Source organism: Hippocampus comes, unplaced genomic scaffold, assembly GCF_001891065.2.
Source record: "Hippocampus comes isolate QL1 unplaced genomic scaffold, H_comes_QL1_v1.1 scaffold48, whole genome shotgun sequence".
Classification (NCBI taxonomy): domain Eukaryota; kingdom Metazoa; phylum Chordata; class Actinopteri; order Syngnathiformes; family Syngnathidae; genus Hippocampus; species Hippocampus comes.
In genome coordinates, this window is record NW_017808403.1 from 659,790 (window position 1) to 675,255 (window position 15,466).

The 15,466-nt window shown below is 50.0% G+C and overlaps 4 protein-coding genes across 5 annotated transcripts in view; 2 read left to right on the forward strand and 2 right to left on the reverse strand.

The window, feature by feature from the left end:
• The window catches only part of clcn3 (chloride channel 3), a 22,575-nt gene extending 21,628 nt beyond the window's left edge, over positions 1-947 (reverse strand). Inside the window, exon 1 of the mRNA XM_019858280.1 lies at positions 787-947. The gene's annotated coding sequence lies outside the window, so the exon portion shown is untranslated. The remainder of the gene's footprint in view (positions 1-786) is intronic.
• Positions 948-1,987: 1,040 nt separating this feature from the next.
• Positions 1,988-5,811, reverse strand: nit1 (nitrilase 1). Its single transcript, XM_019858322.1, has 6 exons — positions 5,694-5,811; positions 4,865-5,098; positions 3,429-3,532; positions 3,214-3,350; positions 3,013-3,138; positions 1,988-2,410 (listed from the first exon to the last, which is right to left on the reverse strand). Exons 1-6 carry the CDS (start codon positions 5,765-5,767, stop codon positions 2,132-2,134), a joined length of 954 nt encoding a protein of 317 aa, XP_019713881.1. The 5' UTR covers positions 5,768-5,811; the 3' UTR covers positions 1,988-2,131.
• A 150-nt stretch (positions 5,812-5,961) lies between these two features.
• Positions 5,962-8,063, forward strand: pfdn2 (prefoldin subunit 2). The gene is made up of 4 exons (XM_019858329.1): positions 5,962-6,064; positions 6,934-7,022; positions 7,320-7,443; positions 7,572-8,063. Exons 1-4 carry the CDS (start codon positions 5,984-5,986, stop codon positions 7,761-7,763), a joined length of 486 nt encoding a protein of 161 aa, XP_019713888.1. The 5' UTR covers positions 5,962-5,983; the 3' UTR covers positions 7,764-8,063.
• A 1,005-nt stretch (positions 8,064-9,068) lies between these two features.
• b4gat1 (beta-1,4-glucuronyltransferase 1) lies at positions 9,069-11,692 on the forward strand. 2 transcript variants are annotated; one of them, XM_019858309.1, is made up of 3 exons: positions 9,069-10,397; positions 10,478-10,622; positions 11,166-11,692. In XM_019858309.1, the coding sequence occupies exons 1-3, from the start codon at positions 9,441-9,443 to the stop codon at positions 11,309-11,311; spliced, it is 1,248 nt and encodes a 415-aa protein (XP_019713868.1). In that variant the 5' UTR covers positions 9,069-9,440; the 3' UTR covers positions 11,312-11,692. The 2 variants fall into 2 exon arrangements, with proteins under 2 accessions (XP_019713868.1, XP_019713867.1); XM_019858308.1 differs by having other exon boundaries at positions 9,071-10,622.
• The last annotated feature ends 3,774 nt before the right edge of the window (positions 11,693-15,466 follow it).

Genomic DNA, 15,466 nt, shown 5'->3' on the forward strand with positions numbered 1-15,466 from the left:
GGTTACGTTTACCAAAGAGTGGATGGCTGAACCATTAAAAAAAAAGGGTATAAAAACGGTGCCGCCATGCGAGTGTCTCACTGCGGCAAGCCCTGACAGGGGAAAATTGCTTCTTCTTGGAAAATGTTGGGAATAACATTTGCATACCTGTGAAGCAGCAGACAGCCACTTTCGGGGTAGCTTGTCACCCCGTTGCAGTGGCTTGAAGTAACAAAACATTCGCGGTCCCTTTTGAACACCGGCTTGGGTTCGCCATTTCGAGCGATTTGGGTTTCTTTTAACCCCGAGACTGAAGGGTGTGCTGCGGCTTCGTTTGTATTTTGAAAGTTAGCCATCCCATGTGTGGGGCTCCCGAAGCATCGACTCCTGTGGCGCGTCAGCAGGCAGCGCACGAACACACTCGTCACGCAGGTCACTCCAGCGTACACCCAGGAGCGCAAGTGCAGGTGAGATGAACAAATCGGTTTCTGCGTGCTCCTGGTACCGAACCCCGATTTTGGTGTACCGTCACGGCTCTTGGTTCACTTGCGTCCAGTCTACATTTGCAGGGATTGCTGCGCTCGAACAAACCGCCTCCCTTTTGCTCTCCGGTTTCACCGCAATATGTGTGACTGTTAATGACACTGACCATGACGTTAAAAAAAAAACAAAAGTACTAACAAATAAACCTGTGCGCGTCTACCCCATTTCCTCAACGAAGTGTTCAGTGGTGACTATTGAATGACTTGGTGCTAAAGCTAGCCTCGGCTGTAAGCTAAAGCGAGCTTGGGAGGAAGCAAACCAACCTTGGCGATGCCTCAAATCCAGTCCGGACGCAACCTTTCATCGTTTCTCCATGGACTGAACCAGACGTTGGCGCAGCCAGCTCCCCTTCGTCGCCCTGCTGTGTTGTCGTCCCAGTCTCGTACCTGTGTCAGCAATAGTCACTTCCTGGTTCCCTTTGATGACGTCACCGCGCTCAACTAGATTCAACCTCGTCGAAAGCCCGCAATTGTTTGGTTTATGTATTTCTTGTCAGAAAGCATGATACGAAATGACTGCGCTGCCCGAGTAATGTCAGTAATAATGTGGCAGTGGCTGTTGGAAAATGTATATTATTATTATTATTATTATGATTATTATTATTATTATTATTATTATTAGTCCACACACGCAGATGGTGCAATCTGACTCTGATGTACCTTGACCGTGTAATTCCCCTTTTAATTTCTTTGGAGGTTGTTCTGGGCTCTTTTGTTGCCATTCGTTTATCCGTCTCTTCAATTTGTCATTTATTTTCCTCCCGCAGCCACGTCTTTGGAGGTTGGCCACAGTGCTGAGGACCTGACATTTCTGAAGACCGTGCGCATCAGTAGTCACGGGAATATCAAACCATTTCAAGATTAACCTTGACTTTTGACGTGTTTGCCACTATTGTTTTCTTTCTGTCCTGTGGTACTACTTGTAGCCTCTTAACGAGGACGACTGACAAAGTTCACGTGATGCTAATTCGAGGATACACTTGGGTCGATCGTGTCCCTATGGTCTTTTCTAGGCGGATCGTCCTTTTTTTTCCAGGGCTGTTTCATATTTGTGTTTTTAAAATAAATTTGTTGAAGGAAAGCACAATTCAAAAGCCACGTCAGATGTTCATTGGCCAGTTTTCATTCAAGTTTTTACTTTTGTCAGATTCAAGTCATTTCTGTGGGTTTTTCTTTCAAAAACAGAGGGGTGCCAACAATTATGTGTACAGTGGAACCTCTACTAACAATTGTGTGTACAGTGGAACCTCTACTTACGAACATCACTTCATACGAAATTTTCTAGTTACGAAACGCCTTAACGGGAAAATATTGCCTCTTGTTACAAAAGAAATTTCCAGATACATACAGCTCTGAACTAATTTCAGCGAAGACAGCTCAACGCGATCTGGAAAAGTTTCCTGGTAGGAACACGCTGGTACAACATGGAACATAAAGTACAACAAATGGCTACTTTCAAAAGCCACTCATGATTCGCAGCAAAGGATTTATTTGGCTCCATGTAAGAGTGAATATTTGCTAGTGAATCCGCAGCCCAAAGACTGGCATAGTACTCCTTTCCAGCAGGTTTCCACCTGATACAAAAGCGCTAGAAGTCATGTCACGCGAGACTATTTCACTCGACGTCCTCCCTCCAGGCTGGCGTAAAAGGCGGCGTCCCTGCGATGCTCATGAAGCGGCATGTTCCGGCGGAGGCTGCGTATTTGAGCCAGATCGACCTCCACCAGCGCCACGCCCGCTCGCTCCCCCCCGCAGTCGGCCGCCACCGTCCCCCAGGGGTCCACGGCCAGGCTGTGGCCGTAAGAGGAGCGCCTGTCGTGATGCCGGCCGACCTGTGCCGCCGCCAGGACGTAACACTGGTTCTCGATGGCCCGCGCCCGCAGCAGCACCTGACGAATGAAACAGGATTGACCCTCGCAAACCATTCGTTTACAATGCACACACTTCATATGTTCTGGGTCGATTGAACCCCGGGCCCAGACATCGAACCATCTCAGGTACTGCACCTTTCATATGAAACAAGGGCAAAACAGACGAAAAATCCCCCAGTCAAATTATGACAACTGTGTTAACATCGCTTAAGAACACCTCCAACGCCAAGAAGACTGTACTTTTCAATCGGAGAAGAAGAGACGTCGAGCCTGGCAAAAAAAAGCCAGTGCCAAAAGAGGTGAAGAAAATGTTGTCTTTCGGGTAAAATATGAAACGGATTATATGGTGACCGAGTTTAAACACAAAGCTGAGTGGCCAGGACAGCAGCCATCTCAAAAATAAACAAACAGCAATTTGCTTCAACCCAAGAACTGGTGACAGTTCGTTTAAAGTGCACGAGGACTTAGTTGAACACGTTCAATGCGAAACAGAGCCGACAACACAGAAGGTGGCTTGCAGACAAAATGACATTGAGGGTCATTTTATTGCCATCAAATGTCAAAAAAAGGTTCAAATTGAGCCAAGAGTATGTAGGGGTGACGACCAGCGCAGGTCCTACCTCCCAGTGAGCGGCTCCTGTGGTCACGGTGAAGGCCGATGGGAACGTCAGGATCTCAGCGCCGCTCTTCTGCAACGCGAGTGAAAATTCTGGGAATCTCAAGTCGTAGCAGACGCCCAATCCGAGCTGACGAGAAAAGGCGACGACGTTCATGAGAAGGCCAAGTCAACGGGGGCTTGAGTGGCAGTGCGGAGAAGACACCTTGCCGATGGGGGTTTGGACGGGCGCGACCAGCGAGGGACCCGGGACGGTGAAGGTGCTTTCGTTGAGCGAGACGCCCTTCTCGGGAAGCTCGACGTCAAACAGGTGGCATTTCCTGTAGGTAGACACAATCTCGCCTGCATGGATACCAAAAGTGTGGCAACGTGACCTCAGCGGGTGCGAAGGAGTGCACGTGCAATTTAGGAAAACTTTACCGTGGTTGTTAATGACAACGTGGCAGTTGTAAATTCGCTGCTCGGCCTCCCAGTCGGATCCCCGTTCGTGGAACCCCCCCAGAGACAGCCAGATGTCCAATTTCCTGTGACAAGGGCGGGCCGTGACATAAAGGCGATTTTGACTTTCCCTTCGCACGAGCCGGTGATTCTACAATTGTTTGGTGAGGCCCTTTTGGCGCACATCCTTCAGGAGGTGACTTGAGCTAGCTAGGTCGTCATATCGCGCTGACCTTGTTTAGGCTGGCTCTCTCTCTTGGCGAGCGATCTGCACACTTATGAGTTGAAACCAGTTAAGAGCGTGGGGTCAAAACACACACACACACAGGAAATGCAACACAGCGCTCAGGCCGTGCTGCAATCCCATGTTGGCGTGGCAAAGGCAGTACAAGACCAGGGATGGTTTTGGAGAGGGCAGACCCTGTTCCGCATCTGGCAGAAAAAGGTTCCACAGCGGTGTGACAACCTTTCTGGCATTCCTGAAAGAATTTGATTGTGGATGTACAGTCTTCGGATAGTTGTTGTTAGCGTAGGGAACATTAGACATAACGGACGGGCAAAAGTTCCTCAGATCTTTCAATTTGGTGCCCGGACCATGATTAGTGACCAGCTGTGAGCACATTTACATATTGTGGCGGAAATGTGCGTGACAACAGCCGATCGCAGTCAATCTTTTCCTCCCCTTCTTTGCTTTGCAAGTTCAAGAAGTAAAAAGATAGTAAGGGTGAGAAGTATATAATCACCCGACTTCGAGCTAAACACAGCTGAGGGCAGCAAAATAGATTTCAGGCATCCCTTGGCACTATCGCCCGAAGATGAGCCTATTTTTGACAAGAGACGTCAATCACTGACCCTCTTCTAAAACGGCCCGTTCGGGACGCCAAGCTCAAAAGCCGGCATCTGTGACGGTCTGGGGCTGTGTTCGTGCCACTGGCGTCTGTGAAGGCCTCATTCATGCTGAAAGGTACAGCCAGGTTTTGGGGAGCCATATGCTGCCATCCAAGCAACGTCTTTTTCATGGACGCCCCTGCTTCTTTCAGCAAGACAACGTCAAAGCACATTCCAACAGCGCCGTCAAAAAGCGCGGGAAATAGATTGGCGTGCCTGCAGTCCAGACCCGTCTCCTGTTGACAATGAGAGGCACACTATGTTGCGGAACATGTGACAGCAGAGACTCTTGGACAGTTGAAGCTGGACATCGAGCAAGAATGGGAAAGAATTGCACCCACAAAGCTTCAAAATTTAGTGTCCTCAGTTCCCCAACCATTGTTGATGTTGTTCAAAGAAAAGATGGTGTCACACAGTGGTAAACCTGACCACGTCCCAGCTTTTCTGGAACATGCTGCAGTCATAAAGTTATGGATTGTTTGCTGAAAACAATCAAGTTTGCCCCAACTTCCTTGGAACTGGGTTAGTACCTGGCCATCTGAGTGTACCGCATCATTGTATGTCCCGCCAAGGTCTCCGAAAGCGCCAGGGTCTCTTCCCGACTGGAGCCGATATAGTCGAAAGCCTCGGGCAGGAAGGCCATGCAGGCGCCTCGCTGCTTTGCCTCCTCCAGCAACCCTTGGGCAGCACACAAGTTGGCTTGCTTGTCTGCGGTGACATTCAACTGACACAAGGCGGCGCACGGCCGACAAGAGCTGGACATCCTGCACAGAGAAAAGGTCCCAACATCGCCGAGCATGCCTCAGTCAAGGTATAGGCAAATACTTTCTCAAAGAAAAAAAAATCTTGACATGAGCTGCTGGGTTCTTCTGTTTCTGACAAAATTCCATCTGTCGTCTTGATATTGACACAGTCGTGAAGTCATCATAACAGCAAATACTCCGAACAAAAGCACTTTTGAAATGTCAATCGCTTTAAAAACAGGCTGAGCTGAACATGTCTCAATTGGAACATGTAAGAAGGAGCACATTTAACCCCTCAACTGAGTTCCTTTTACAACGCTGTTGTTTTATTTGCAAATATTTCAACGGGCTCGCCCAACCTGTGGCGTATTCCAGCAAGCAGATTGTGTGAAAACTCAGAGGAAAGTGACAATGAAATGAGGCAAAGTCTGAAAAAAAAAAACACTTGACAACTCGTGTTGTACTTGTTTTAGTGCCTCGCTTGTTGTTAAAGTTGTGCGTCTACTTTCGGTTATTATTGTTCGTTTCGGCTCCGGCAGTTTTTCAAGTGATCTGTAAGTAAAATGACATTGAGTCAACATTTTGAAGATTAGATGTGTAGGATCGAACACAATACCTGTAGTATAGCTTGCTTGTCCAAACGGAGAGCAAGGCACCAATCTCGACCGATGAGCTCAACGCGAACAACATGGGCTCAGGTAGTCACCTGTCACCTGTCACGCCATGTGAGAGCTTAATTGGTAACACGAGGAAGCATTTCTAGCCTCGCTACTCGAAAAACAGACACATTAACGTGTTGGTTTAGGTGTTGGCTCACTGACTTGATAGTATTTTCATACAGGCAATCTCTCGGGCAGCACTTGAAGTCCCAACGGGGTCTTTCCCTGTCAGCAAGCGAGATCCAAAATGGCAACGAACAGTAGCAACACGGCGTCCAAACCTGCCAACAGTACCGGAGGGAAACAGTCCGGGCCCTCCGCCGAACAGGTACTAACAGCGGTACCGTGGCCGGCCGTATTTCTCGTGTTTGGTGGCGGCCACTTTGCGTGGCTCCATGACAGGCTAACGCTAACGAGAGCTTGTCATCGCCACCACCTGTCCGGCGACTCTGTGCTTGTGTCGGCGTGAAATGTAGCGATCGACGAAGGCGGCTTCTTAACTAAATAATCTGACAATGGAGGATCCTTTAGTTGGAAAACGGAGGGATTTTCTGCTTTGGGGAACTGTCTTTCGTGCACACCGGCGTGGTAGCGACACTATTTGAAGTCAATGTACACTATCCGAGCCTACTAAGGTATTTGAAGTCCAACTGGAGATGGGCGTTATTTGCATCAAAATGCTCTGCTGCCAATCTGATCGTGCACTTTCTCAAGCGGTAGTCAGCAAACCACTAGGGGGCGAACCAATGGTTACGGCCTGGTTTGACTGCCTAAATAACAAGCTAGCGAGCCTTGCCGAGTCCGGTCGAGGGGAAAAAAATTACAGGGAAAAAAATGGAGGGAGATGAGGAGCCCCGAAAGGCTTTAGTATCTGTTGTTGCAAGCATAGTTATTCGGGTGGACTCCGATATCGGAGCCGCTTCTCTTCTAAAACAGGAAGCCATTCGTTTCATTGCAATACATCATGATTTCTATTGCGCTTTCACAACGGCTCTCAACAAAGCGCTTCCAAAACATTTGACATAAAAGGGTCATGTTGACAAACATCTATTCTTGGTCTGTCATGCGGGTTTGTTGTCTTTTTTTTTTTTTTGATTCATGCATTACTTTTTAGTCACTTGTAATGCCTAGTCGAGCGTGCTGTACAAGTCTGTGTTGAGGGTCGAGTGAATTCACTTGAGTGATGCTGTTTGACAGGTGGTGGCAACGTTTCAGAGGATGCGGCAGGAACAGCGCAGTATGGCCTCCAAAGCAGCGGAGTTGGAAATGGAATCAAATGAGCACAGGTGGGTCTCTTGCGCTCTTTTTCCACCTGTCACAGTGAAGCGCTGCCTTGCGCACGGGTTAGGGACCAAATTCCATCAAGAATTTCTGAGGAACTGATGGCAACCCCCCCAAAATCATGCCCTTAACAGAACGGGAAGAAGACACAAAACCTAAATCAGTGGAACCTCCTCAACGATAATGATACGACACTCCAAAGCATATCGGCCACCATCTCGTCAAATGATTCCACACTATGGCCCAGCTGTACGCTCTCCTAAAAATGTGCAAATGGTCTTTGATTTGTGTGTCTCCCCCAGCCTCGTCATTGACACCCTGAAAGACGTGGACCCATCCCGGAAATGCTTCCGTCTCGTCGGCGGCGTGTTGGTGGAGAGAACGGTGAAAGAAGTTCTGCCAGCGTTGCAAACCAACAAGGAGCAGGTAACGGACATGTCAATTCAAAAGAAGCCTTTTGTGGCCTCCCGTCGCCAAATCTCTCGCCATTGTCGGCGACAACCCGAAGGAAAACTGCACTGAAGCCGACTTCGTCTCCTTTTGTGTCCCCGCAGATCTCCAAAATAATTGAGTCCCTCAACACCATGATGCAGGAGAAGGGGCGCGAACTCACCGAGTACCGAGAACGCTACAACATTCGCCTGGTGGGCGAGGGCGAGGCAGACGCGCAAAGCCAGTCGACGGCGTCGTCCAAAGATAGTGAAGGAGGCGGCTCGAAAAGCGGAGCTGGTGTTTTGGTTTCGTAGGTTTTGGTGGGTTTGTTTGTTTTTTTGCCGGTATAGCTCTATGGGTCTCTCACATATTGGAAAAAAAGTTGACAAAAATCGAGGTTTCAAAATGGAATTTGCCTCCAGATTTTGTCCTGACAATTTCAAGATGTGACGTGCCCTACCAAATCCATTTTCTGTTTTGGTAGGTCTCGAATGTTGGATACAAGTGTGTTCATGTCGCTAAAGTAACATGGCAGCACAGGCACGGTCCTCACAATGCCTCACCAAAATTGTTCTCACAAGCTGCAAGAATAAAGGCGCTTTTCCTTGTCAGTACCCGCATGTCATGTTCTGCGTGTGTAGGGTCACACAATAGTGATTCGTGCAAATGTGGTAAGTCGATGAAGTAGGCCTACTTTTCTCCTGGAACTTGATATCTTTTAGCCTTCACAAATGCACCAATGTCCTGAGTTGCAGCCTATTTCACATCCCTTTTCGGTCACAGGTGTCAAACTCAAGGCCACATCCGAACCGCCACATCAGCTTACGTGCCCCGCCAAAGCAAATTATGCGCATGGACTTCATGTTTCCTTGCTTCAATATTCCAAACTTGCAACTCGTCTTCACATTTTAAAGCGTTGGGATTTTACAAGCATTTTTTTGTTACCAAGCCCCTTTTAAAACAAATGTGATAATATTGGAGCCGTTTTTACAGGCCTCTGATTTCAAAACGAGTTATCGATTGGCTGTGTGTATATATTATGTGGCCATCAGACATTTCTTTGGGTTTGCCGTCATAACGGCCCTCACACGGGCTCGGAGGTGGCCTGCAACAAAAAAGGAGTTGGACACCCCTGGCTGAAGCGCCCAGCAGGTGTAAGTGCAACCTCCAGTGGACAAAATATGCATCTGCAACAACAACAAAATTGTAACGTGTTCGGTGCCCGTGATCCTGGTGGCTTTTTATTTAAATAACCCTCAATATACGGTGCCATCTTAACATACCGTGAAAGGGTCCAAATCTGAGGTTTGGCGGTGTTGAAGCAAGGTTAAGAGTCCGAATGAAAACAAATGAGGTTAGGCGGTGTTGAAGCAAGGTTAAGAGTCCGAATGAAAACCAGTGGTGCTGGGTGCCAAATGCTGTTCAATGAGCACTGTCCGCGAATGGGTCACATGGCAGTTCAAAACGGAATATATATGGGAGACTGTTGGTGCGGAGTACTTTGGAACTTCAAGTTTGAGTTCACGTATGAGACAACAAAGGCAGACAAATTTGTCCCTGACACTCGTCACATGGCAGTTCAAAACGGAATACATTGGAGACTGTTGGTGCTGAGTACTTTGGAACTTCAGGTTTGAGTTCACGTGTGAGACAACAAAGGCAGACAAATTTGTCCCTGACACAGTCAGTGAAGAGACGTGTGTGTGACGTCACGACGCTCGCTCTCAGTGAGGCCCGAGCACGAACGCAGAACAAGACGCGCCTGTGGCACTGAGTTGCGGCCCCAGCAGCTCCACGGGTACTTTCTTTTTCAGCTGCGAACGAGATGTTAGACAAGGCTAAGCGGTACTAGGCTAGGCTAGGCGGCTCCCATCAGGCAATAACGGCGAAATATATCGAGACGCGATCTGATCTGGGCCACGCCTGCGCAGAAGGTCGGCCATCTTGGCTCGCGAACTACGGCAAGTACATGATGTCAAAATAGACATTTTATGCCTCCGCGGTATTTTAACAAGGTGGGTTCCGTCGGGCAGGACATCGTGTTGTTTCGCGTCACTTGGTGTGGAATGCATCTTTCCAAGAAATGTTCTGCCTTCCGCGTGGTGTTGAGCGCTCTGCTGCTGGTGGCGCTGCTGCAGCTCCTCTACTTGTCCTTCCTGACCAAGTTCCAGAGCAAACAGCAGCAGCAGCAACAGCATCAGCGTTACCGCTACCCGGAGCCCTTAGGAGGCTCCGGCCCCGGGAGCGCGGCGCACTCCGAGAAGAATTCGCGCAAGGAGCGCCTAAGATATTCCCTTTCGAGCGGAGGGATCTTTGACCAGAGCGGACAGTACCGCGTGTACAAGAACTTGATTCAAAAAGATTTCGCGAGCAAGCCGGGCACAAACGTCCTCACGCTGGTCACCCACACGAGCATGAACAACCTTCACCACCTGCAGGATCTTGTGGAGAGGTGGCGGAACCCGCTTTCGGTGGCGATCTTTGCGCACGGCCAGGACGTCAAGTTGGCCACGGCGCTGGTGTACGCGCTTGGCGCCCTGTGCCCCCGCGTGCAGACCCTGGTGGACTTCCACCTGGTGTGTCTCTCGGGGGAGACGGCCAGCTTCCCCGAAGACGACCACCGGCACTTTGCCGGCCTGGACGACTGCGCCGCTGTCTTCTCCCGGCTGGAAGCCCACAAGGACAGATACAGGAACTACGCCATGGGCGCAGACGTCCCCTACCCGAATAACCTCCTCCGGAATGTGGCCCGAGGAGGCACCGAGTCCTCCTTCATCCTCGTCATCGACATCGACATGATGCCTGCCGCCGATCTGCACCAGCAGTTCGTGGCGATGGTCGGCAGGCGCCAGCTTGCCCCGGACCAGGTGTTCGTCCTGCCCGCCTTCGAGATCCGCCACACCAGGAAGATTCCGGCCAGCAAGGCCGAGCTCGTGCAGCTCTACCAGGTGGGCGAAGTGCGACCGTTCTACGAGGAGCTGTGCCCTCGTTGCCAAGCTCCCACCAACTACTCGCAGTGGGTCAACAGCCACCTCCGCGACACCTCCGGCGGCCTGCAAGTGGCCTACACGCTGACCTGGGTCGACCCGTGGGAGCCTTTCTACATCGGACCGCGCAATGTGCCCCTCTACGACGAGAACTTCAAACAGTACGGCTTCAATCGCATCAGCCAGGTTAGGAGCGCCGACGCCGAGCAGGTTGGGTGTTTAGGGGGAGGCCAATGATTCCATCCCATCTTGAAGTTGTAAAATTTGCTTGGTCGGTTTTTTTTTGGAGGACAACAGAAATTGGAGAATATCTACTGCCGAAATCATGCCTTTGCTCCTCGTGAGGAAAATCGGTTCAGAGGCTGGATAAGGGATGGATCGAAACAAATGATTGTCCAATCATGGATAAATGTGATAATCATTACTTGTTCATTAATGGTGGCATCTCTACTTGGTGGACTTTCTATTTATTTATATACTGTCTCGATAAGCTCGGTGGTGAAGAGGTGCCGTCCACCTGAAGACCAATCGTTTTAGGAAACGTTGAAGTGGTAAAGCCACGGACGGGTTGGTTGCGATATGATTTCGCGGTTCGTTTGCCTTTTATTTTAGCGCGAGACCTCTCTGTGCTAAGCGAGTCAATCGATGATTTGCCGAAACAGTGGTTTGGGAAATCGATTTGAAAACGATTCAATTGTGGATGTCGTCACTGTTTCCTCTTCTGAGCAGGCCTGCGAGCTCCACGTGGCCGGCTACGAGTTCTCCGTGCTGAGCTCGGCCTTCCTGGTCCACCGCGGCTTCAAGATCCAGGGCGAGTTCCACGCGAGGAAAGACGAGGAGAACCGCCGCAACCGGCTCCTGTTCCGCACCTTTAAAGAGGCTCTGAAGAACAAATATCCAACCTCGAGCAGACGATGCTAAAATCGATATATCTCGACATATGTGTCTATATCGATCCGTCGATCGATATAGACACGAGTCGTGTGGGGGTTGCGGGGTGGGGGGTGCGGGGGCATCTTTTTGGGCGTCCTGCACCGCGACGTCCTCTTCATTGAGCAAGAGGAACCGCTCAGGCAGTGATGTCCGTCAGTGGCCACTAGATGGCAGCAGACACTCGTGAGACCTGCCTGACTACTGCAAGTCAACACTGTACTGAGGCATTTTATAGTTGTGTTGTATTTCTATTTATGGTCAAATGGCACATCCCTCGCTCACCATCTCGTTGGCGGAGAATAATCCTGGACTTCTATCGATTTCAACTGTTGTGTTGTTGCACTTTTTGGAGCAGCTTGACTGCTTTCTTTGCGACAAGAATGACGTTCCCACCGCAAACGGCGTCAAGTCGCGTCTTTAGCCGTCCGTCCAGCTAGCTAGCGACACCAAGTTCAGAAACAATCCGTCCACACACAATGAGTACCATCGGTTCTGGGATTTTGTTCTGGCGATTTGGGGGTTAGGGTTACATTTATGCGGCGACAGAAACTTTGTCAACTTTGGTGCTAGTTTCTTAAGCCCCTCTGTGGCATTTTTCTTTGTGTGTTTGCACTAAATGAGTGTAGAAAACTCGGTATGACAGATATGCTTTCGTTAAATGCGCAACAGGAGGTTTGGTTTCATTTTCAGGGAGGCTAAATTCCTACTGGGAATGACAAACATCTTGAAGAAAGCACGTCGACTTTTTTTTTGGAAGACCTGTTGCTTGTTGTTAAAACTGCTTGTTGTCAAGTTCGACGCCACTTTAGCCAGCACTCGCAACGAATATTTCACTCACAACACAACTCGAGACAGATTAACCCATGATTTGTCTCTTGGAAAAACTCGTTAAATCGGCGAACCAGCAAGGAGCAGGTCACACGTCTTGTCAAAAAAAAAAAAGCATTTTATGTTCGCTGCGTGGACGTGGTTTACGTGCACTGGTAAATCTAACCTCTGCTTCATTTCACTTGGTTGGTAGGCTTTGTTTACCGTACAACGATGTACATTTTCTCTATTTATTTCTGTCGTGTTTTGATCATTTTAGTGCTAAAGAAGGGCAGTCCTCATGTTTCCAAAGATGATGGTTTCATGAAACATTTGCAACACTCCATCATTGTTGTAGTCTGATTGTGTTTACGCCACACTTGTTTGGTAGGAAGGACTTTGACAAGTTGTCATCGCAAACTCTTAAAACTGCAAGTCATAAAGTAAAGTGTTTGTTTTGACTCCAAATGATTTCCCGCTTTGCGCCAGTTTATGCCACACAGCTGCCACTAGGTGGCAGACTGAACAACAACTTGAGCAAGTGAACAGAACTGCACAATTCAATCAGTCAATGAAAATGAATGAATGACAAGGTGGATGAATGCAAATGAAGAATAAAACTGCGTTGGGAAAGAATAACAACAACAAACCCCTAATTATTAACTATGCACCCCCCCACCCCGCCAAAAAAAAGACTTGAAACTAACAATACAAGCACAGCAGTTTGCGTTTTGCACCGCAGAAAACACAAAACCTGACATTTGGAAGTTTTTCTTTTAATTCGACGGCGGCGACCGTCCCAAAAAGGTTCCTTGGGCCGCTTCTGTCACCTGGCAGGTTGAGGTGAGACGACGCAACGGCGAGCTAGCAGGAGCAAGTTTCGCAACGAGCCTCCGTCGACTTCGCCTTCAAGACGGCGAATAAACGACACTTCTTACAAGGGTCGTCCTCACCAAGGAACTGCGAGGAGTAAATATTGGAGTGAAGAACAGAGAAGCGCGAAATCTATCGAGTACACATACGACACAAAATAGAATAAGATACTGAACTTAATAATGCGGCTTTTAACCCGGTGCGTCTTATGTTTGATAGACCCATTCACTGATGCTGCTCCTGTTAATACGGTGTACCTCAGGGTCATTCGCAATTGTCTTGCAGAGGACAGCGTTGTGAGCAGCACCCATGCCACGTCATCATCCCAGAATGCATTGCACTTGGACATGCAAATGAAGATTCGATCAAATATATTGAACTGGAATTTCTTTTCAAAAATGTCATCTTCTTGTGATGATACCAACAACCAAATAAATCGTATGGAGCGAATGCCCTGAAAGTGGGGCTTCCTTTTAATACGGTTCATAAGAGTGAAGTGACTTGACACATTTGTGTGGGGCAAGTTGAGCGCGACGGCCCCTCCGCTCTCCCCATGGCCGCTGATGGTTAAAAGAGAGGTGGTGGCGATTAGCATTTAAATCTTGACGTCGGTCACATAGCCCACCCGCTTTTGCCATCTGCCCCCGGAGTGGACAACTTGTGATGTTCGCTGCTTTGACAAGCTTCCTGAGGCGCCGTGGCATTAATAGTGTCTTAGCGTCCCCCTCGTGAGCCTGGTGGCACGCGACGCCCACTTTCGGCGGGCCCCGCTTGTCGCCGAACACTCAAGCAATCAGGTGGGGTTTTTTTTTTTGGAAGGGGGGGGGTGGAAACTCGGGGTCCTCGAGTCGCCCCGGTTGCCCGTGGTGGTTAATAACGTGGCAGAAGGCGCAGAGAAGCTCAGAGGGGGTGGCCGCTGTGGACCGGAGCAGGTTTGCTGGCGCAAAGTGGGGTTTAACTCCACCGGCTTATCTGGGTCACAGAGCTTTACGCCAAAAGCAATTAGGGCCGCCCTCTCCTGTGCGGGGTTGGCAGGAGGGCCTCCTCCCCGCCCAGCCATCTCAGGCCAAGAGAGCAGCTCTGCCTGTGGCCGGCGGGGGAGAAGCAGCAGGACGGCGCTATGAGCTGAGAGGAGGAGGAGGAGCCCCCCCACCTCCAAGATGGCGGTCCTCTTTGTGGGTGGAGGAGCCCAGAAACGGACTCGAGTCGGAGCACTCTGACTTGACAAATAGGACCCCTTCTAGTGTCCAAATGTTCACGGCCGCACCTTGTGCTTCGAGAAGAAATAAAAGGAAAAAGAAAGCAACATTCATTCCTGGCTCGTGGATGCGCTCGCCGTCACGGTCCGCGGCGAGCGCGGGGCGGTGTGGAGGTCCCAAGCGCAGCGAGGCAATGCCGGGGAGCAGGATACCTCTCCAAACCGAGAATGCCGAATCATCATCCGTCCATTATCCGAACCGCTTTTTCCTCACGGGGGTTGCGGGCTCGCCGGAGCCGATGCCAGCCTGTCTTCGGGCCGTCGGCGAGGCGGGGGACACCCAGAAGCCGTCGCCAGCCCATCCCAGGCCGCACACACAGATGAACGACCGTTGGCGCTCACAATCACACCTCGGGACAATGATGAGCGTTCCATTAACATGCCATGCATGTTTTTGGAATGCGGGAGGAAACCGGAGCACCCGCAGAAAAGCCACGCAGCCACGGGCAGAACATGCAAATTCCACACAGGGAGGCCGGAGCCAGAATGGAACCCTGCGCCTCTGCACTGTGAGGCCCGACGCGCTAACTCGTCGCCCACCGCGCCGCTCGAGCCGAGTCATCAAAGACACCAAATGAGCAAACTCCAAAAACAGCCGACGACAGAACGAGGACCACCTGGACAAGACACGAGTGGCCCCCGGGGAGCCGACGGCAAGACACAAAGGATCATTTGGATGGAATGTTGCCAAATGCGTTTGGCCCCTTCCAAAGGTTTGTTGAACTCCCCCAAATCAGAAGTCTCAAGGACGAGAGGTAAGGAGATGAGACCGAATGGGTCCTTCTGGTTTGTTTTTTTGTTTTTTTTTTGCAGGCACAGTCCCCACTGCAGCGCAGTAATAACGAGATGTGACACGAGGCTGGGCCAGAGAAAAGGAGGCCTAACAGATAGACTTAATCCTTCTCACCACACTAACACTTCTTAGCTTTGCACCCCTGCTGTCTTACCCGCTCAGCAACACCACCGAGGCGCGCGCACACGCACACACACACACACACACACACACACACACACACACACAAACACACACACACAAACACACAAAAAACGCACACACACACAGGTGAGTGCGCTTCCAGTCAAAGTCGCCATGCTTCACACTGTGCTGCTGACCAACATGGGAACCACAGCACACACACACACACACACACACACACAC

Coding starts and splice junctions, on each gene's coding strand:
- b4gat1 (XM_019858308.1), top strand. CDS start 9,441: ATGCCTCCGCGGTATTTTAACAAGGTGGGTTCCGTCGGGCAGGACATC. Junction 10,623..11,165: donor GCTTCAATCGCATCAGCCAG/GTTAGGAGCGCC, acceptor TCTTCTGAGCAG/GCCTGCGAGCTCCACGTGGC.
- nit1 (XM_019858322.1), bottom strand. CDS start 5,767: ATGTTGTTCGCGTTGAGCTCATCGGTCGAGATTGGTGCCTTGCTCTCC. Junction 5,099..5,693: donor ACAAGCAAGCTATACTACAG/GTATTGTGTTCG, acceptor TTCTCTGTGCAG/GATGTCCAGCTCTTGTCGGC. Junction 3,139..3,213: donor TCCAAACCCCCATCGGCAAG/GTGTCTTCTCCG, acceptor TTTTCTCGTCAG/CTCGGATTGGGCGTCTGCTA.
- pfdn2 (XM_019858329.1), top strand. CDS start 5,984: ATGGCAACGAACAGTAGCAACACGGCGTCCAAACCTGCCAACAGTACC. Junction 6,065..6,933: donor CCGGGCCCTCCGCCGAACAG/GTACTAACAGCG, acceptor GCTGTTTGACAG/GTGGTGGCAACGTTTCAGAG. Junction 7,023..7,319: donor ATGGAATCAAATGAGCACAG/GTGGGTCTCTTG, acceptor TGTCTCCCCCAG/CCTCGTCATTGACACCCTGA.